At 39.4% G+C, this 21,572-nt stretch overlaps 2 protein-coding genes across 3 annotated transcripts in view; both read right to left on the reverse strand.

Moving 5' to 3' along the window:
- Positions 1 to 21,572, reverse strand: part of cdh19 (cadherin 19, type 2) — a 377,589-nt gene that overhangs the window by 17,310 nt on the left and 338,707 nt on the right. Inside the window, exons 11-12 of one of the 2 annotated variants that reach the window (XM_065287949.2) lie at positions 8,251 to 8,502; positions 7,658 to 8,077 (exon numbers count right to left, since the gene is read on the reverse strand). In XM_065287949.2, the coding sequence (XP_065144021.1) occupies positions 8,064 to 8,077; positions 8,251 to 8,502 (266 nt within the window). In that variant the 3' untranslated portion in view covers positions 7,658 to 8,063. Of the gene's footprint in view, positions 1 to 7,657; positions 8,078 to 8,250; positions 8,503 to 21,572 lie in introns of those variants that run through there. The other variant, XM_065287947.2, reaches the window with a different exon arrangement.
- Positions 6,315 to 7,490, reverse strand: LOC135777726 (uncharacterized). Its single transcript, XM_065287954.2, has 2 exons — positions 6,656 to 7,490; positions 6,315 to 6,566 (listed from the first exon to the last, which is right to left on the reverse strand). Exons 1-2 carry the CDS (start codon positions 7,084 to 7,086, stop codon positions 6,386 to 6,388), a joined length of 612 nt encoding a protein of 203 aa, XP_065144026.1. The 5' UTR covers positions 7,087 to 7,490; the 3' UTR covers positions 6,315 to 6,385.

Raw genomic sequence — 21,572 nt, forward strand, 5'->3', positions numbered from 1 at the left:
CAAGGCCCTGAGTTCCTGAAATTACCCAAGATCGACTGGACTATGAAGATGGCCAGTGAGATTACACCCTCTGCTGCTGAAGATGTGGGAAGACTTCAGCGGAAAGCCTTCTCAGCAGTGGTCACCAGAGCCCAGTCAAAGAGAAGAACTGGCCCCAGTGGGCCTGACATCAAGGCGGAGCTCAAGAAGGCAGACTCCAAGCACGATGGAGTTAACCAACCGACATTACCAGCTGTCCTGGGTGTAACACCAGCGGCAGATAGACAGAGAAGGCCCTGGGCAATTAGACTGGTATGCTTTGTGGAACCTCAACGCTTCAGTTCTCTGTCCAAACTGTGTGGTTCCTTAGCCTGGACTCGTCGGGCTGCAGAAACCTGGGTGGAAAAACGCCAGGCATCAAACTCCTCAAAATGGGAGGCAGACCCATCAAAGTGGGAGGCAAACCACTCTATCCTATCTACTGAGGAGAGAGCGCAAGCCTTCAAAGACCTGGTCCTTGCAGCCCAAGATGGCAGTCAGTTCCTGGACTCAACACTAAACCGTTTGGTGGTTCACAAAGACGAGAGTACAGGAATCCTTATCTGTGAAGGACGAATCCAGTCCTGGAAAGAAGATGGAACAGCCGTTCCTTTAATTCCATTCCGTTCATGGCTTGCAACGCTACTGTCAAGAGAAGCTCATAACGAGAACCATGAAGGTGTTGCTGCCACGCTTCTGTGCACAAGGAGGAAAGCATGGATTGTGCAAGGCCGGAGAATAGTAAAGAAGGTTGTGAACGACTGTATTACATGTCGCAAACTGAAAGGAAAAATGTGCCAGCAGATGATGAGTGATCTGCCACCAGAACGCTCACAGCGTGCTAACCCTTTTGAGTATACCACGCTTGACCTCTTTGGCCCCTTTGAAATCAAAGATGCTGTCAAGAAAAGAGTAGGAAAGAAAGTTTGGGGCATAGTATTCTGTTGCATGGCATCAAGAGCAGTTCATGTGGACCTTGTTGATGACCAGTCATCTGAGAGCTTTCTCCAAACTTACTCTCGTTTTGTGGCATTGAGAGGCCATCCCAGAAAGTTGTGGTCAGACAGGGGAACCAATTTCATTGGAGCTAAACCTGCTCTACAAGACTTACATAGGTACTTAGCTACCTTACGGGAAACATCTATAGAGAACAAAGCTGCCAAGAATGGAACAGTGTGGGCATGGAACTTTCATCCGGCTGACGCACCTCATCGCAATGGGGCTGCAGAGGCTGCAGTCAAGCTCATAAAAAGAGCTCTCAATAGCCTCGGAGGAACAACAAACTCACTTACCTGGGGTGAACTCCAAACCCTTTTCTACCAGGCAGCTAACCTCACCAACGAAAGGCCAATTGACGCCAGGGCACAAGAACAAGAAGACTCTATAGAGTACTTGACCCCCAATACTCTACTTCTTGGGAGGACCAGACAAGGAGGGGATACAGGAGGAATTGACTTATGCACTCATCCCTGGCGCCGTCTCCGAGCCATCCAGATTGGTGTGGATATGTTCTGGAAGAAGTGGAGTGAACTTGCCGGACCTAACCTATTTGTTCGACCAAAGTGGCACCGGATTCAAAGGAATGTAGCAGTCAGTGACATTGTTTGGATTGCTGATCAAAACGCACTGCGAGGGCAATTCCGGCTCGGACGGATCCAGGCCGTATACCCTGACAAGAAAGAACTTGTCAGAGATGCCGACGTTAAGACATGTGCAGGCACCCCTGCCTCTCTAATGATTGGGCAACTTAGGAGGAACCCTCAGCAGCTGACGTCAGTTATCCTACGGAGAGATGTGAGAAGACTGGTAGTCCTCATACCTGTGGAAGATCAGTGACCCTAGACGGCGCTGCCTAAGCGCTCAGACCTCAATTCTGAAGGCATTACCTCAGGATCTCTCTCTCTCTCTCTCTCTTTCTCTCTTTCCTCCCTCTTTTTTTCTCCAGGGAAGGTGCCTGAAAAGTGACAATAGTGTCCTATTTTTCAAAAAAAAAAAAAAAAAACTTGTTATGTGGTGTAATGTAATGTTTGTCTTTGACCGCCTTAGATCACATGATCAGTTGGTCAAGTGGGAGGTGTAGTGTTTATTACGTATTACGTCACGGGTGTTCAACAAATATAACGCAGGTAAACAAGTGGGAGCTTCACTTACCTGATTAAAGCACGAGCCAGTCATAAGGTGAAAGGTGAACTGGTAAAAATCCTATAACTGTGGTTCAATCCAGTACTGAATAAGCACGAACAATAAGCGGGACCGAGTATTGGTGTTTGACATGTTGTCTCGTCAGGAGAGATGCGCCACCAGTAAGCTGTTGTTTCCCTTCATTGAACTGCTGTCTAAGTTTGTTTGTTTGTGACGCTACTGCTGTACTGCCGCTATGTATATGCGCGGCTTGTATGCTCGATAAATGTTACGTTGGTCACACTGATAAAACCTTATTTGCGGTCTGATGTTTAACGCTGTCAGCTCGATAGTATCCGCGGTATATGGCAGTAAATGTTTGAAATTGAAGCGTTTCACTAATACGAGCTACTTCCTGGTTGCGGTGCTAGATGGGTAATGTAGTCAATCGCTTTACATTGATAATGGATTGCTATGCACAGCGTCGCTATTTAAAACTACACTTACTGTATTATCTCTGGATTAACTTAGACCTTTGTGATTTTAGGCTATTAGTTTAATGTGTAACATTAACATTGATGTATATTTGATGTGGTTTACATTAATTTGCATTTCTGTGTTTAGCGATGTGCTTTATTTAGTTATTCAGTTCTTAAAGTATATTATAATATCTATAATACTAAGTACTGATTTTTCTATATTGACATTTATATTTTATTTATATTAGTATATTTAGAATGTATTGTATATTATGTATGTCAATGTGGTTTATATTGTTATTTATACTATAGCCTTTCTATTTTCTACAGGTTTATAACCTGCTATTTGTGTAAAATTAGCTGTTTGTTAAAATCATTCAGTTCAAATAAAAAACCACAAAGAGTTATAACAACGTGTCCTCTCCTGATGCACCGTTCGGTGGGGAGATTCTTAAAGAACCGGACAATCCCACAGACACCAGTTTTGTGCCATTTTCAAGCCCATCCACCACCACCACAGGAAGTTCCTCAAGCCTCTCTGGACAACCCAGTGGATGGAAGGAGAAGAGGTGGATTGTAAATGAGTCCAAACTCATGGAACTCTTTCAGAAATGTACAACCTGTGGTGCTCCGATGTGTGACCTAAACCAGACAATTTCACATTTCGGCAGTAGAATAAATATAAATTGGCAATGTAGCAATGGCCATATAGGACAATGGGAAAATAATCTTCTCACAGCAGCTGCCACTCTCTTTACTGGATCCACATACACAGACATAGCTGACTGGGCTGGACTTTTAAACCTGCAGTTGCCCAAGCATGCAAATTTCCACAACTTACAAGCAAGCTATCTGTTCCCAGTGATTGAGGAATCATACACACAACAGGAGAACGTAATCAAAGCAAAATTAATTTGCCAAACTGAAGACGGTGAAGGAGTGCAGCTATGTGGAGATGGCAGAAGTGACAGCCCCAGATACTCCAGCAAATACAACATTCTTTCATGGACGAATCCAATAAACAGATTATGGCGTTTGAGCTGATGCAGGTAAATTGTGAATTATTTCCACAAGTCTATGGTCAATTCTCGAACATGTTTTTAGATGTCATTGTCCATACATTTGTGCTCTCTAGGTTTCCCAGGCCTCCAGTTCTGTCGCAATGGAACCATTGGCCTTCAAGAAAGGCCTGGAGAAGATCCTGGATGAGGGCATCGATGTAAAAGTGGTCACCACAGACAGGCATCCATCCATAAGAAAAATAATGAGAGAAGAATATCCACAAATCATTCATCAATTTGATCCGTGGCATGTCGCCAAAGGTTAGTCTACTGTTAGTCTAAGCTGTAGAGCAAGAGAACAACCACAAATATTTTATCTTCATTACTGCTTGTTACCAGTTGTTCACACAGGACTTTGTAGGGGTCTGTAGAATGTGTGCGGTGCATTTCCTCTGATTTTAAAAAATTTCATGTACATGTTTCTAGAACTAAATATACCTAAATTGTAACTGATGAAATTAAAATTAATGCAAAAGAAAAAGACATGCAAAAGAAACTAAAAAACAAGTATGTATGTAATAAATGTAGCTCAAATTTTGCGTCACCGTAGTCTATGCAATGAATGGGATTACCACTTATAATTTTCTATCATTTTTCAGGATTTAAAAAAAAATTGGTTGCAGCATCCAACAGAAAGGAGAACAAGGATCTTGCTCCTTGGGTCAGGAGTGTAAGTAACCACATGTGGTGGAGCTGGTGCAACTCCAAAGGAGATCCAAAGGTACCCAAGCATACAGAATCAACTCACAAAAATTTTATTCTTTGTTATTACATTCATCAAATGCTATATGCAGGTTTAAATGCACAGCAAATTTTTGGTCTTCAACATGGAAGACAACTGTATTGTATTACAGATGGTTAAAAGTGTGCCTCTTTGTTGTCAGGAGCTGCTCAGACGATGGATGTCTCCCCAACACCACATCACTGGGGTCCATCGCTGGGAAGAAAACGGAACGGAATACAGATGTTTCCATAATGACTTGTCAGCAGAGGAACAAAGAACGAAGAGGTGGCTAAAAGTGAATTCACCTGCCTTCAAAGCTCTTCAAGCAATGATTATGGACAAGCGTCTTCTAAAAGACCTACAACAGATGACACTGTTCAAACACACCGGTATGTGTATCACATAAGTTTAACATGTATAATAGTAATATGGTTCAAGTCATGTCTGTCTCAGTGAAAATGGGTTCTGGGAAAGTATTTTGCCATAGGTCTGGTATTGGGGGGGGGTATAACACCAGACTTGACCAATATTACTATGCATCCCATTCATGACACGGTGCTTTCAATAAACACACAACTTATCATGCTCGTTTTTACATTGAAAATAATTTTCTTTTGATTGATTTTTCAGGACAAATTTAGGTGTTCCACAATGCCTCTCGATGTGTCATCTATACATGAACGTGATCTTCACATAAGTGATGGTACAAATATGACTGACTACTGTTAAAATAGTCACAGTCATAACATCTGTAATTTCATCAAAAATATAAAAATGATAAATTTACAATAATTAGAGCCCATTTGTTCATACCATTTTTGATTTCAGGCTAAAAAAGACACAATGTTGTCTTTCAAAAGCAGTCGAAGCAGTGGATTGCTAAACCAATCTATGTAAAGACGACTTAAAAATTCAGAGATGACCTCATGGACAGGGTGATCCAAAGAAGTAGAGTCAGAGATTCATCAGCCCATATCAAAGTACCTCGCCTAGCTGCCAACATTGCATTGCTACCAAAGCCCAGCAAAGAGGAGGTCATACAATCACACACATCAAGATTCAAAGGTCCATCGGAGACATTGTAACCCTAGTTTACAGCTGACATGAAACGTAACCTGTGCCATTGAAAAACCACAGGAGGGGACTTATACTGACATAGTAAGTGTAGAAGGCACATGTGAGTTATTGTACTATTATTAAGGACATTTTTTTGGTTTTTATATTGTGAATTTTTTTTTTTTACATTTTTTACAAACTTACAAAACACATTTTTGCCTGGAGAAAACATTGTCTATCGTATGGTAATAATTTTATTTGAAAAAAGTTGTCAGTTAGTGCAGCAATTTCAAAACTGTCTTATTGATATATTGTGAAATAAATAACATTTTACCCCCTTTGTGACTTCACTGATGTTTGAATAAATTTGACAAAAAATATTTTGCACGGACAACACATGGTTTATTGTGTTTACTATGTCTTTTTAATTTCAATTATTCCCAACTATTGCAATAATATGAAGGTTATTTTTATTATTTATATATTGTGAATTAAATTGAAATTAAATTGAATTAAATTCTCTTTTTTTTTTATTAACTTACATTTGATTACATTTTAAAAAAAACAATATTTGCCAGGATAACACATGGCCTATCATATTTACTATGGGATTAAATTGAAAAAAAAAAAACACTTTTCAGAATGTTGCATGACTGATTATATCAGAAGCCATTTGATTTAGCAACCAATATAAAATTATCACAATGGATGTTTTAGGTTCAAAGATTTATTTATAAACATCAAATATAGGAAACAAAATTGAACACAAATGATAATATTATATACAAACAGAAAATGAAAATATACAGTTAGTCTACTATTTTGACGTAAGCTGCATTTCAATTGGCCCACAGATGTATGTGAAACGTGCAAACATACTCTGGATCTGAACGCAGGGCCCAGCACAATGTCCAGTTACAGTAGGTTTACAAATCCATTGCCTCATGTCCTTCTTGAAATCCAACATAGACACCGGACTCAGAAGGATATCTTTGTCGTATAGCCCCGACCACACACAATGGCAGTGGTTTCCGATGCCCTCTGCCCAAAGTTTCGCCCTGTAGGGCCCATTCCAGTACTATACGATAGGACACCAACCTGTTTTGACTGATAAGACATCGATAGAATAAGTACATACATTTATTTATGAAAACATGATACATAGGCATATTTCGATGGTTTCATATAGCACTTACTCTGAGGATAGCTTGCCATCTGGTCCACTCGGTGTGGGATGTTTCTTCCAATTGGCTTTGTCACGTTGAAAGAAAAAGTTGACAACTGCCGGGTGAATCATTGCTGCAAAGGCGTCACTTGCCGCGACACAGGCGATGTGTCCAGGGTCTTCTGGATATACATTGACCCCCACCATTGATGGCCACACCTGGTCCCATTCTAAACAGCACAGGCTCTCAATTTCAGTCGGTATCTGTCCGCAACAGTCACACTTGCACCACCAATTGCTGTTTGCCCGTGTTCTTTCGCCGGCTCCGGTCTGTTCTGGTTCAGATCTTTCTTCCCTCTCACGGTCCATAAAAGCTAGTTCCTCCTCTGTGTACTCGGGTTCAAACAGATATGGCTCTGGGTCTGCTACAAAGCAGTCGTCATAGTCTAAAAAGTCAGTCATTGCAAATGATCTCTTGCTGTTTGCTACTATCAAGCACAGGTAGAAGTAAAAGTCACGTTTGTTCTATTGACAGAAATGAGAGGGGGAGCGGATTCATCTTCTTCTCGTTAAATGGTGAGTAACTCATGAGGAGCATTATCGCCACCTGCTGTGCTTGATGGCAAATTATAGAAGGGTGATAAGGGGAGCGGATGTTTCAGGCGTGACTTAACTTACTCCGCCGGTTCGAAGTACTCCGACAGTGCTATTACGCCATACAATATAGTTACCCGTTTAAATCTGCTTAGAAAAGCGCTACGTTTTATTTCGTGCCACCAAACTTCCTCGTATAACTACTCGTCTTAAATAGGAAAAACGTTGATGTGTTTGGTCACTTCTAACTTTATCTCTTTTTGGTACCATTGAATGAATGGGGCTAAGCTAAATGCTAACAGAGTGTCGCTGCGCGCCACCGCGATGACGTGCACGCACTAAGATGATAGAGGTATGTATCGACTCTTCTTAGTTAAGGTAATAACATATTTTAATATTGAAAATGAGTAGACTATTCCTTTAAGTCTTTCATTACATTTTTGTTTTTATTTCTATTTTAGTATTTCACATGTGAGATGTGTGTTTTTGGAACATTATTGTTTGAATCCTATGTGTGTCCTTCACAGGAAATTTTAAATGTAAACAGACATCAAAAGAACAAAGCACTGTGACATGACTCTCGTCACTATTAAGATGCTCAAGATACCCCTAGGTGGCAGGGCCATATACAGGATTTTATCAATTGCGGGGAATGAGTTTACAATATGGCAGTATGATTAGCCATCAGTGTTGTTACATTAGTGTGACATCACATTAGTTTATCAGTATTTTTGTTATGACTGAATTTAGATTTAGATATTATGATGATTAGATTGTTCATTGTTCACTACTGTCATACTTGCCTGTCATAGTTGATGTGTAGTAAAAGTTTTAATATTCCATTACTAACACAACCGCTCTGTTGGAAAAGAATGTTTCAGGACATTTTTGCACACTAATACCTTAAAAGATCCATTGAACATTTTACTAATATAATTATATATTATAACAGAAATTAAGAAATGAAATATTCACAAAGAGTTTGTCTCAATGAGGTTCATGCCACATCTATGTAAACCCCTGATTCCTTACCTACAAATATGATTAGGCACACAGACAAGCCAAGCACTGTCAGCATGCTGACATCCAGAGAGAGTGCCTTGGCTTCCACACTGTTAGACGGGCATTGACCTGAAGGCTGGCACATACACACACTGATGGTAAGTGTGGTGGTACTGGATAATATCGGTGAGCCACTGTCTTTGATCACCACAGGAAGATGATACTGCATGCGATCATGTTGGCTAAAGGTGCTTCGCCGAGCCAGGATGACAGCTGTGTTATCTGTAATAGACATAATTATCAAATTATGATTTACTGACAAATGTTACATACAGATATTTATGCATTATTTATAGTTTGATGTAGGCATTTTCTTTTTAAAATGGTCCAAGCAAAGGCTGTTTCAGAAGGTAGGTCTTCCTAAAATACCTTATTTTGGAAGCCTAAATGTATCCTGGCATACAGGATTTTCATATCAGTATTTAGAGAGAAAATTCCCTAAATGGAGATTTCAAAGAAATTTGTCTTGTGTCAAACAAGTGATACATACAACAAAATCACAAAACCAAAAGCGGCATTTGAGGATAATGGCAAGGCAAGGCAAGTTTATTTGTATAGCACATTTCATACACAGAGGTCAATCAAAGTGCTTTACATAGAAATGAGAAAACAAGAAATCAAAGATACATGAATTTAAAATATCAATTAAAAGAAAATAAATGTGATTTTAATAAAACTATTTAATTGTGTGAAAAAGAATAAAACAGGAATAAAAGTATAAAACAGTTAAAAATAAGAATGAAAAGAAGAGAAATAAAAAGAATTAAAATAGTGCATATAAAATATAGTGCAATCAGTTCGGACGCAGCATAGTGCTCATTCAGTAAATGCATAGCTAAACAGATGTGTTTTGAGTCTGGATTTGAATGTGACTACTGTTGGAGCACATCTGATCTCCTCTGGAAGCTGGTTCCAGCTGCGACTGGCATAATAGCTAAAAGCTGACTCTCCTTGCTTTGAGTGAACCCTTGGTATTTCTAGCTGATGTGATCCTAATGATCTGAGTGATCTGTTGGGTTTATATTCAATGAGCATATCAGCAATGTATTGAGGTCCTAGTCCATTGAGTGATTAATCAACCATTAATAATACTTTAAAATCAACCCTAAATGTAACTGGTAGCCAGTGTAGAGACCTGAGGACTGGTGTGATATGTTCATATTTTCTGGTTCTGCTCAGAATCCTGGCAGCAGTGTTCTGAATGAGCTGGAGCTGTCTAATGGTCTTTTTGGGAAGGCCAGTGAGGAGGCCATTACAATAATCCACCCTGCTGGTGATGAAAGCATGCACACGTTTCTCTAAGTCTTGTCTGGAAACAAAGCATCTAATTCTTACAATATTTTTGAGATGATAATATGCTGATGTAGTTTTTGCTTTGACATGACCACTGAAACCAAGGTCAGATTCCAGAATCACACTAAGATTCCTGACTTGATTTTTAGTTGTTTGAACCCTAGCGTCAAGGTATGCATTCACCTTGAGCACTTCATCTTTGTTTCCAAACGCAATGACTTCAGTTTTCTCTTTGTTTAACTGAAGAAAGTTAACTTCATCAATGCATTTACACAGGTAGTCAATGGGGCTGTAGTCGTTAGGGGATAGAGCTAAGTAGATCTGAGTGTCATCTGCATAACTGTGATAGGCAATTTGGTTCTCTCTCATTATTTGGCTTAGTGGGCGCATATACAGGTTGAACAGGAGTGGCGCTAGAATTGAGCCTTGCGGGACTCCGCATGTCATGGATGTCCACTCAGATTTATGGCCACCTATACTTACATATTAACCTCTCCTTTCTAAGTATGACCTGAACCATTTAGGACCATCCCAGAAAGCCCGACCCAGTTTTCCAGCCTGTCAAGAAGTATGTTGTGATCGACAGTGTCAAAAACAGCACTGAGGTCGATTAGCACCAGCACTGATAGTTTGCCTGTGTCTGTATTGAGGCAAATATCATTTATTATCTTTATGAGCGCTGTCTCTGTACTGTGGTGTGGTCAGAAACCAGATTGAAAAATGTCAAAATAACCATTAGAAATTAAGAATTTGTTTAGCTGATTGAAAACAACTTTTTCAATGATCTTGCCTATGAAAGGAAGATTTGAGATTGGTCTGTAGTTGCTCAATACAGTGTTATCCAAGTTGCTCTTTTTCAGGAGGGGCTTAACAACTGCAGTTTTAAGGGACTTTGGAAAAGTCCCAGAGTTAAGGGATGAATTTACCACTTCTAGGAGATCTGCTTCTAAACAGTTAAAGACACTTTTGAAAAAAAGATGTTGGGAGTGTGGCAAGGGCGCAGGTTGATATTTTAAGATGCTGTACTGTTTCTTCCAAAATTTTACAATCAACTGCTTCAAAATCAGACATCGTAACTACTTTCTGATGTTGTGGTCTGACTTGTCTGACCCCGGCGCAGCTCAAGGAAGTGCTGATAACCTTTCTGATATTATTGATTTTCTCAGAGAAGAAGTTAGCAAACTCACTACATTTGCTGTCTGAGAGCATGTCACTTGGAATGTGACTTGGGGGGGGTTGTTAGTCTCTCTATCGTAGCAAAAAGAGTGCGTGTGTTATTTATGTTGTTGTTTATAATATTTGAAAAGAAAGTCTGTCTAGCTTTGCCCAGTTCCACACTGAAAGCACAAAGGCTGTCTTTATAGACATTATAATGGACTACAGGTTTTGTCTTCCGCCACATGCGCTCAGCTTTTCTGCATTGTCTCTTCATATTCTGCACCTCTGTTGAGTTTCTCCAAGGTGATTTTTGCCTGCCATTCTTCTTCCTGACTTTTACAGGAGCAATATCATTGATTGCACTCTTAACTTTCGAATAAAAAGGAATCAAGGAGAAAATCAACAGAGTCTGCAGATATGCTTGGTGTTAAAGATATAGCCTTCATAAACACCACACTGGTGTTCTCATTTAAGCATCTCTTTTTGACAGACAGAGATCTAGTTTCAATAGTAGGAGAGATTAATATATCAAAGGAAATACAGAAATGATCAGACAGTGCTACATCCTTAAAAACAATTGATGAAATGTTTACACCCTTACTGATAATTAAATCAAGAGTGTGTCCACGATTGTGTGTGGGTCCATGTACATGTTGAGTCACATCAAAAGTATTTTAAAAAAGCTGTGACATCTTTTGTTATAATGCGTTTTGGCTTATCTATGTGAATGTTAAAATCTCCAGCAATAGCAAAACAGTCAAACTCTGAGGAAATCATTGATAACAGTTCTGTAAAGTCCTCAACAAATGCTGGAGAGTATTTTGGGGGCCTGTAAATAATGATAAGTAGAATGCGTGGGGTACCTTTCAACACAATACCTAGATATTCAAAAGACGGGTTATTCCCAAATGACACTTGCTTACTGTACATTGATAGACATCTTTAAAAAGAGCAGCTACACCTCCACCTCTCCTAGCAGTTCTGCAGACACTCATAAAAGTAAAGTTAGGAGGGGCTGTTTCATTAAGGACTGTTGCACTGTAGCTTTCTTCTAGCCATGTTTCATTTAGAAACATAAAATCAAGGTTGTTTGTGGTTATTGTGTCACTGACTAGAAGTGATTTATTTTTAAGTGAACAGATGTTTAAAAGTGCTAACTTAACAGTACTAATTTTTCCCTAACAGAGATCTTAGTTTGATATGAAACAGGCAGCAGATTAGATAGATTTTTCACACGGTTTGATACAGCCTTGGGCTTTCTATCATGTACTAAAACAGAAATAGAGAAAGATATAGGCACACTGAGTTCCTGCTTGTTATACAATTGAAAGTATTAGTATTTTCATAGCAGGAACCCGACACACATCACTGAGAGCCGTTATCAGTTGTTTTTGGTTCACATACAGTAGATGGAGGAGGGTGTGTGCCTTGGCGTTGTGTCTGAGACCGAAGAGCTCTCACAGGGCGAGGAGGGGGAGCTGGGCCCACTAGCTTTGGTGGTTGTGGGGCTTGCCGTTTTCTGGTTGAAATCTGGGGGCTTGCAGCAATAGAGTGGGATAGTTTAGTTCCAGCATAAACCAGTTCCTCCATTTTTCCGGAGAAGGTCAAAAGCGGGGATGCTGGAGAGAGGAATGACATATCTAGTGAAGAGTCCTGTTGCTCTGATGTGACCGGAGGCTTTGATATGTTGTCCTGGTTTCCCTGGCTGTTTTCCAGAAAGTCGTCCTTGGGTGCTGAATCTTGGAGCAGTTCTAATCTGACACAGTCTGACTGTGGTGAGCTCTGTGGGCATGACTCAGCTGAGATTGTGTCCATGAGCAGTGGTTGTTGTGGCTGCGTGGTGTTATCTCTGTCCTTGTGGTATATGTCGACGTCATGTCCATTCAGGTGCTGAAGAGAAGTCCTGTGGTCATTCATACTCTGTCCAGGTGTGTGTGTGCCATTCAGGTTGAGTGGATTGGCACACACTGATGAAGGATGATGAAGGGAGAAATAGATATTGTCCTTTAGCACTCTTGCAACCAGTCTGTTTGGGTGGATGCCATCCTGTTTAAATAGTTGTCTCTGACTCCAGAAAAGATTGAAGTTGTTGATAAAATTCAGTCCCTTTATGTTGCAGGTTTTTTGCAGCGATGTATTAAGTCCAAGCAACCGTGAAAACCTATTTGTTCCTCTTGCTGGAAGTGGTCCACTGATGAACGGCTGAACTTTCACTGTTCTGAGTGTTTCAAAAAGTTTGTTGAAATCCCACTTAAGGAGTTCAGATTGCTCTTTGTGAATATCATTCTTCCCCACATAAATGACAACTCGATTTACAGTCTTATGTTTCATCAAAATGTTCTGAAGTTCCCTGTTTACATCAGAAACAGTTGCTTGTGGAAGGCACCACGTAGTTGAGTCCCAGTTGCTAATGTTTCTGATAATTGAGTCACCCAATATCAGAGTTCTTGGCTCGGATGTGCTCTGCGCTGAGTGCCGCTGTCTGCTCGACCTTGAGCGGCAGTCAGCATCAGTGTTAGCTGCTGGCTGATTTGATCGGTGTTCAATCACATTTATCACATTTGGGGATTCCTCACTCATATTCATTAATACTTCAAATCTGTTCTCAAGATGTACAGGTGGTGGTAGAAAGTCAGTGTTTGCAATCCCTGTCATAGCTGTATCTGGGGTAGAGGAAGCTACTGCGGCTAAATGTGTTGCTCGTGACAGTCTGATTTCTCGAGTGATTTTTAGTCTTGCTCCCTGTTTGTACCATTGATTAGTGTGCTGATCATTAGATTTATGGGACTCACCGGCTGTATGCTGAGGGTGTCCATGATGACGAAGCTCTGATGTGTGTCCCGTTGGTTTGGTAGTCCTGTAAGTAACTTTGTTTCAAGAACAGCAATCCTTTGTAAAAGTCTGTGGCAGTTTGTGCAGCAAGTAGATTTTTGATGAGGCATTTCTTTTTCTTATCCCTTTGAATGATGGCAGCTGTGTATGGAATGTAAGCTGATGGCGGTGGGAGGCTAGACGGATGAAAAATTCCACTTTTTTGTAATCCTCCAGTCCCGAAAGTTAGTAATTTAATGTTGATGCCAAACTTTGTTGTTTGAGCACTATGCTGATTTGCTGAGGTTAAAATTATAAGATAAAATATAAAAATATAAAAAGCGATAGAGCAAGGCGCAGAGCAGTAAGCAAGAGCGTCCGAACAGTAGCATATATTACATAATTAAACACGTGCCTGTTACTCACCTTCAGTCATCCACAATCCATTTTGTAACCAAAAATAATTACTTTTGAAGAATATGTTAAGCATACATAATACAGTTAAATAGTCACAGAAAATATTAAGAGCCCACTCTAGTTTTGCCTTTAACACCCAGGGGTCTACATTATCACAGGCGGTAACACTAGGCCCTTTTTTTTAAATGTAAAAGCATCTAGTTTTTTATGTAAAGTTTTAATGGACTTGGTGCTTTTTGCAGAAACAAGAAAACAAACATGATGCGCGGTCTGCTCTCATTGTCTCAGTCCTTTCCCACAAACAAAAGATAGATGTCTACATGATGCTTGGAATGATTTCACTTACATCTTTAAATGAAGTAAGTGAAATCAAAAACAAATATATCACTTTGTGTAAACTGTGAGCATTAAGTATAAACAGCAGCTAAAATTTTCAATATTTCTGTTTGCAACTTTTTATAATGTTGCCATGACTTGTTTTTTGTCAAATTTACCATCTAATTCACTTCATTTGCGATTTAAAAAAAGGAATCACAACACATATGTCACTACGGCAAGCAGCAGGTGTCCGACTTGACAGCTCCATCTTTAGCTCCCCCCTTCAGAGTCCTGCACAGATCCATTTTTGGTGACCCGCTCCCGCCCATACCCACAAAGTTCTGACCAGATCCGACCTGTCACCTGTGATAATATCAATATTAAATCCGCACCCACCCAAACCCATTAATTTTTGGCCCTTTAAGACCCATACCCGCACACACATAAATACACGCTAAAATCATTCCAATTAAAGTGCTTTATTTTTTATCTCGTACCTCTCTCAACATCACAACAGTGTCATGAATGGGCTAATGAAACAGGCTAAAGTGCGATTTGTGTTGCGTCATTCTAGTAGCCTACCATCGGCACCTAAATAGGCTTTGGAACGTGATAACTTAACTATAAGTTTACCCTCTGGGGTCTAAGGTTTTTAGGGCCCTGGGGACATTTTGAGATGCACCGACATTTGTGCTTTATTCAGTTGCTTATAAACATATTGATGGCAAAAGTCTCATAACACTGTGTTCAGCACAAACTGGGCTACAATATTTTATGGTCAACATGTATGTACATCTTTTTATTTTTGAGAGAAAAATGTTTATGTGTGGTTTTTGAAAAAGCTAAATATTTAATTCACTGACATAAGTTCACAAAACTCATTCTTAACATGTTTTCTCAAGACTTTTCAAAACAGGATCTAGTAGTCTAGAGTTTTTCTTTAAAATGATGTGAAAATCATTCGGTCTGCTCATTCACATAAAACAATATATTGATTTACAATTTCTAAGACACTTTTGCTTGGAAAAGGCTGTATGTGCGGAGGTGGGAAAGCTCATGAATAATCAGTGATTGACAGCTGAGAAACAAAAGAGTTGCATAATGAGCCACATAATGAGCATTGTAGGAATGTTCAACAGGAATGTCACTTTCTCTGTTAGTAAAACCATGATAAAGAATCTTATTAGTGTTTTTGTAATCATAGAGCAGATGAATGAGGTAGCGGATACCGTAATTATTTGAGAGGATCCAGTATAGGGCTTCGGACAACATGTTGAATACTTTGGGCTGCTTTTGCATTTAATCTTAAATGAACAAATGGTAAAACGACAATGGCTTGCTGTCCGCGGAGGGAACTTGAACCAAAGGCATGGCTCAATCTTTGAGTTTAACCCTCTGGGGTCCGACCATTTTGGGACACTGTTAGAGTTTCTGACATGCTCTTACATTTGGTCTTTTTTCAGTTGCTTTAAAACATATTAAATCTTTCACCGCCAGCGTTTTTAAAAAAAGTTGCCAGCCAGCGCCAGCGTTTTTCATGATTTTCACCAAAGTTTAATGCCTTCCAGAAAATGTTCTTCTTTAAATATATAAACATACAATATACCAAATGAAAGAACAGACCCTCTGCTTTCAAACAAAAAAAAAAACCGTTTCATACTACCTTTAGTGGTTCTTTTGCAATCAGCTTTTGAATATGGGTAGGTTTTTGCAAAAACACCATATTTTGAGCAAAAAGCAGAGATAATTCCATTTTTGTGACGGACTTTTCATAGAGATCCCATTCAGAGCGATCTTTAAAACAGACACGGACATGCAGCAGCTTGCCATAGGGCAATACTTCCTGTTTTAAAAAGTTGCGGAAGGGCGCCACCTGGTGGATAATAGCGGTATTGCGGAAAGACAGAAAATCTCGTCATTGGCGGGGAAGCGTTTTCTCTTAATTGACGAGATATCTCGTCAATGGCGGGGAAATAGTTAATGACAAGTGTCTCATAACACTGCGTTCAGCACAAACTTGGCTAAAATATTATATTAGCATCATGTATGTACATGTTTGTATTTTTGAGAGAAAAATGTTTATGCATGGTTTTAAAAAAAGCAAAATTTTTAAAACACTGACATAAGTCCACAAAACCCATACTAAACATATTTTAACAAGACTTTCCTAAACAGAATCTAGTAGTCTAGAGTTTTTTCTTTAAAATGATGTGAAAATCATCCTGCCTACTCATTCACATAAAACAAGATATTGATTTAGAAATTGTAAGACACTTTTTGTTTAGAGGGGCCGTATGCGAGAAGGATTGATTGACAGCTAGCAAACAATGAGCTGCATAATGAGGCAGTAATGTGAGAGGAAACTACAGTAAAGAATGTGAGGACAAATAAATGTATACATGTTTGTTTGAGGTTTATTAAGAAGTTAACAATATAATTAAAATAGAAATGAAGGTCAGTAGGACATTTTCAGTTTATTTGGAAACAAACTCTATCCAAAAACTTAACTTGTATAAGAAACTGATAAACAACAGGGCTGCGTTCCCCGAAACCTTCTTAGCTATACGTCGTTCTTAAGTTGTACCTTAAGCTGTACCTTATCGTTAATACGTGTTTCCCGAAACGTTCTTAGTTACGTATCCCTTCTGTAAGTCATTCGTTCGGAAGGTTGGTCTGGAGCACTCTTAGCTATACCTTATCCCACTTGACTCCGCTAGGGGCCATGACTGTGATAAAAGTTTGTGTTGATTGCAGTCTATATAAACTAAATATCTGTAAAAAAAAGTTGAAGTACACTCCGTGTTAAATTATTTTTACATTTAAAGAATAAAACATTCACATAATTATACATCATTAAACTGATGGTTGTTAGATTTTTTATTACATTTTTCCAAATAAACATCAGCTGCGGACTATTATTACAGGCTTAAGAAACTATAAAAAAAAAGATTTTGGGTGGAGGAGATGGTGAAACTATGGCAGGCAGCTATACAACGAATCTTACCATTTCATTTGTGCATTTCATATCCGTTAAATCTTTACTTTACCGGCTATTTTAGCTGCAATAAAACAAATCAAGTAAAAATCGCATGCCACGGGAGCACATTCATCACAAAATCATAATTGTTGATATTCCTTGATATTATTATTGATGTTAAGTCGACTTTGCATCGAAGTTTTTTAATGTTTTCTAACTTTGAGGCAACTGCATGCCATATTCTTTATAAACACTCAAAAGAAACTGCTCCACTTGATTATCTACTGCTTGTATAGGTCAACAAATTTTCCACACTCAATCTAATCAAAGCTAAAATCTAAAGCAATCATAATATATATTTTTATATCACATAATATATATTTTTATGTTATATTTAAGGTAAACAGACAGGCGCGGCTCCAGAAATGCGTCCATTAAGCGTTATCCGCATTGTAAACGCGCTGCTTGCGCATCCAGTGTCCAAGCACAATAAACGCGTGAACTAATGAACAACAGTTTGTTTTTATATATTTTAAGTGTAATGCACAGCCAAGCCAAGTGACTTGCACGACCCACCTTTCCCCTGTGCAACGCATTTATTGGGAACTCGTAATATAAATTATCCTTTAAAGTAAAGGAATAATGGATGCATTGGACTAGTTTATGCATGATACTTTTGGACATGTAGTTGCGGGTTTTGCACGCGTTTGATATAAAATAAAATATACAAGTTTTATATTTAGTTGTTTGCAGTTTGAAATATTTTTACAAGATATTCCTAATAAATGTAACTTGAACTATTTCTGAAATGTTTCTTTAATAAAGAACACTGCTATCTCATAACGCAGCAAAGTCCCTATAACATAAAGTGAATAATTGATTGTCGAGCAATCGATATCAACCTATTCAGCACCATCGCCATGGACAGCACCTGGTAACGTTGTACGTAAGAAAGAATCCCGCTAAGGTACAGTTCGGGAAACACGCCTGGAAAAGGTATACCTGTAGTTAAGGTTTAACTTAAGAGTCTTCGTAGCGTGCTAAGAGACAACGTTATCGGGAAACGCAGCCCAGCTGTAAACTTCATGTGGCTCATGTTACCATATAACTGTATGTCCAAAGAGTGTTTTTCCACTTCATAGTTTTGTACTGATGAGAGGGAGACCTGTAAGAGAGTTATGAACAGCTGTAAGCATAAATTGTCCACAGAAATACCCTTACATATATAACTGATGGGTAAATATCACTGATAAACTGTCATGTACATATACTAAATTTAGAACATCTCAGATAAACATCTGCAGAGATTAGTTATATAAAAAGCTGTTTTCAGATGCCCATCCCCTTATCGTCTAGCTTCTGTTTATAACGCGTTTCTGTAAGCGAGTATGAACTTTAAAAACACATCGCATATGGTGTCCATGTGCGCGAGCTCGCGCTGCGTACATGGAGATGCTCATAAAATTGGTGTCGCGTGTAAAGCGCAATGTATGGAATTGCCTTGCATGTAAACAATATGGAATCATATTACAGCAGATCCCGCAGTGGAGCATTACTCAAAGTTGCCATGAAGGATACGAAAGTGAATAACTGTGTCTAACACTGTACAGCATGTAACAGATATCCGCCATTATGGGAGGTCACTCTTACTCGTTTGTAAATAAGCATGTAAACATGGAATCATATTACAGAACACACTTAAAAGATACAGCAGTGCAGCCTACTGAAAATTGCCATGAAGGATATAAGTAAATAACTGTATTTAACACTGTACAGCATGTAACAGTGAAATCCGCCATTACGTGAAATCGCGCGTCCTCGTTTGTAAACAATGCGAAAGTTTTTCAATCCGAAGCGTGCAGTCTGCTGAGGTTGCTTTTGTAGGCTGAACTGCACAAGCTATATTACATGATAGGAAATATATATGAAGACAAATGACTTACAGTTTCTTCAGGAATATATCCTCCTCCAGTGCGTCCTCCATTATTCTTCTTCTTAGGTAACGTGTCCAGACATAAATGAAGATCTTCCTCACGTGTGTTTATAAAGTTTATAATCCAAACATGCGGTAAAGTCTTTAAATCTGATCAAACTTTACTTTGTCTGTTTGTTATTGTGTTGATCTGCTCCTCATTACCATGTCACAGTGTGTACAGCCTGTGGGCGTGACTGCATGAAAGATAATGAAGTCAGCCAGGAAAAACTGTACTCTCTTTACTTCAATGCAGATTATATAAACAGGCATTATTTGTTTTCGATTATAATTAGCTTGTTTAAAAGTAGACATTTCAGGCTTTCTTTGGATATGTGTATCAGGTTTGTGTGACGAGTATTCGCGGAGTTTCAACGGATTTTTGTAACATGTTTTGAGAGACAGCTGGCGGAGACAAAAATGTCTGGATGCGCACCCTGTTTATTTTAAGTATTTGACAAAAACACAAAGATCTGTTGTTATTGTGAATGTACACATAATAAAGAAGACCCTTTACCCTTTCAAAAGATGTCAAACACATAAGTGTATGATTAATGATGGAGTATTTTAAGAAAACTTAAAAGTAAAAGAAATAAGCTTCCCCCAAAGATGGTTGGAAAATTCGTTTTTAAACTATTTTATGTACAACCCCAAATCAGAAAAAGTTGGGACACTGTAGAAATTGTGAGTAAAAAGAATGAAATAATTTACAAATCTCATAAACTTATATATTATTCACAATAGAATATAGATAACATATCAAATGTAGAAAGTGAGATATTTTGAAATGTCATGCCAAATATCGGCTCATTTTGGATTTCATCAGAGCTACACATTCCAAAAAAAGTTGGGACAGGTAGCAATAAGAGGCCGAAAAAATTTAAATGTACATATAAGGAACAGCTGAAGGAGGACCAGTGTTTAGGAATGGGAATGTTGTCCCATTCTTGTCTAAAACAGGCTTCTAGTTGCTCAACTGTCTGAGGTCTTCTTTGTCGTCTCGTCCTCTTTATGATGCGCCAAATATTTTCTGTGGGTAAAAGATCTGGACTGCAGGTTGGCCATGTCAGTACTTCTTCTATGCAGACATGATGTTGTAATTGATGCAGTATGTGGTCTGGCATTGTCGTGTTGGAAAATGCAAGGTCTTCCCTGAAAGAGACGACGTCTGAATGGGATCATATGTATCTAGAACTTGGATAAACCTTTCAGCATTGATGGTGCCTTTCCAGATGTGTAAGCTGACCATGCCACATGCACTCATGCAACCCCAAACCATCAGAGATGCAGGCTTCTGAAATGAGCGCTAATAACAACTTGGGTTGTCATTGTCCTCTTTAGTCCGGATGAAATGGCCTCCCAGTTTTCCAAAAAGACCTTCAAATTTTGATTCGTCTGACCACAGAACAGTTTTCCACTTTGCCAAAGTTCTTTTTAAATGGGCCTTGGCCCAGAGAAAACGCCTGCGCTTCTGGGTCATGTTTTGAGAGGTGAGATATCCGGTTTGTGACGCTGAACAGATCGTGCATTGGAGCTCCGTCGAGTTCATCATCTAAAATCCTTTTTTTACCATCTTATTTCTATTTATATAATATAACTTATTAGTTTTACATAGGAATACTTTACCGTGACGATTATTGAGCAGTACTACCACGTGAAACTATTAATCACTAATAAACACCCAGTGTTAGCATATAGCCCGCTAGCATCAACAAACGGTGGAGGCTGAAGCTAGCATTTTCCGATCTAATGGCGGATTCATCTGATATATGCTTTTCTGACCTGTCCTCACCTGAGCGGGAAGCTGTGGAGGAGTTGTTACCCGGTTTTAGCAGACCCAACGCGAGGTACAGCGCTCACTTCACCCTGCCGTCCGACGTCCACAAGCGAACGAGGCGTGCAATAAATGAGCATTCCGCGCGATGCAGCTTCACGGACCGTGAACGACTGAACGGAGACGCCATCGCACAACATGAAAGCGATCGGGAAGCTGTGGAGGAACTGCTGCCCGGCCTTCGCAGATTCAGCATGCCCCACATCACCCTGGCCCCAGGCGTTCGCAGGCGACCGAGGCGTGTCACAACCGAACACCCCACGCGATGCAGCTCCGGGGACCGCGTTCGGGTAAACCAAGACGCCATCGCCCAACATGAAAGCGGTAAGACTCCGCTTGTTATTGTAACATGTACTACTTGCCACATGTATAGTTTAGCTTCTGCTGTTAGCATAGAGGGGTTAACATGCACTAAGTGTATTGAAGTATTAAGGTTAACTGAGAAGGTTGCTGAACTAGAATCGCGCATCCGAACGCTAGTTGAGGATAGCAAAACCGCTAATGTTACTGTT

The sequence above is a fragment of the Paramisgurnus dabryanus genome, chromosome 22 (assembly GCF_030506205.2).
Source record: "Paramisgurnus dabryanus chromosome 22, PD_genome_1.1, whole genome shotgun sequence".
Classification (NCBI taxonomy): Eukaryota; Metazoa; Chordata; class Actinopteri; order Cypriniformes; family Cobitidae; genus Paramisgurnus; species Paramisgurnus dabryanus.

Bases quoted from the DNA above. Each gene is read 5' to 3' on its own strand.
- LOC135777726 (XM_065287954.2), bottom strand. From the start codon at position 7,086: ATGACTGACTTTTTAGACTATGACGACTGCTTTGTAGCAGACCCAGAG. The intron at 6,567-6,655 runs GTAAGTGCTATA...ATGTCTTATCAG, and splicing joins GATGGCAAGCTATCCTCAGA to TCAAAACAGGTTGGTGTCCT.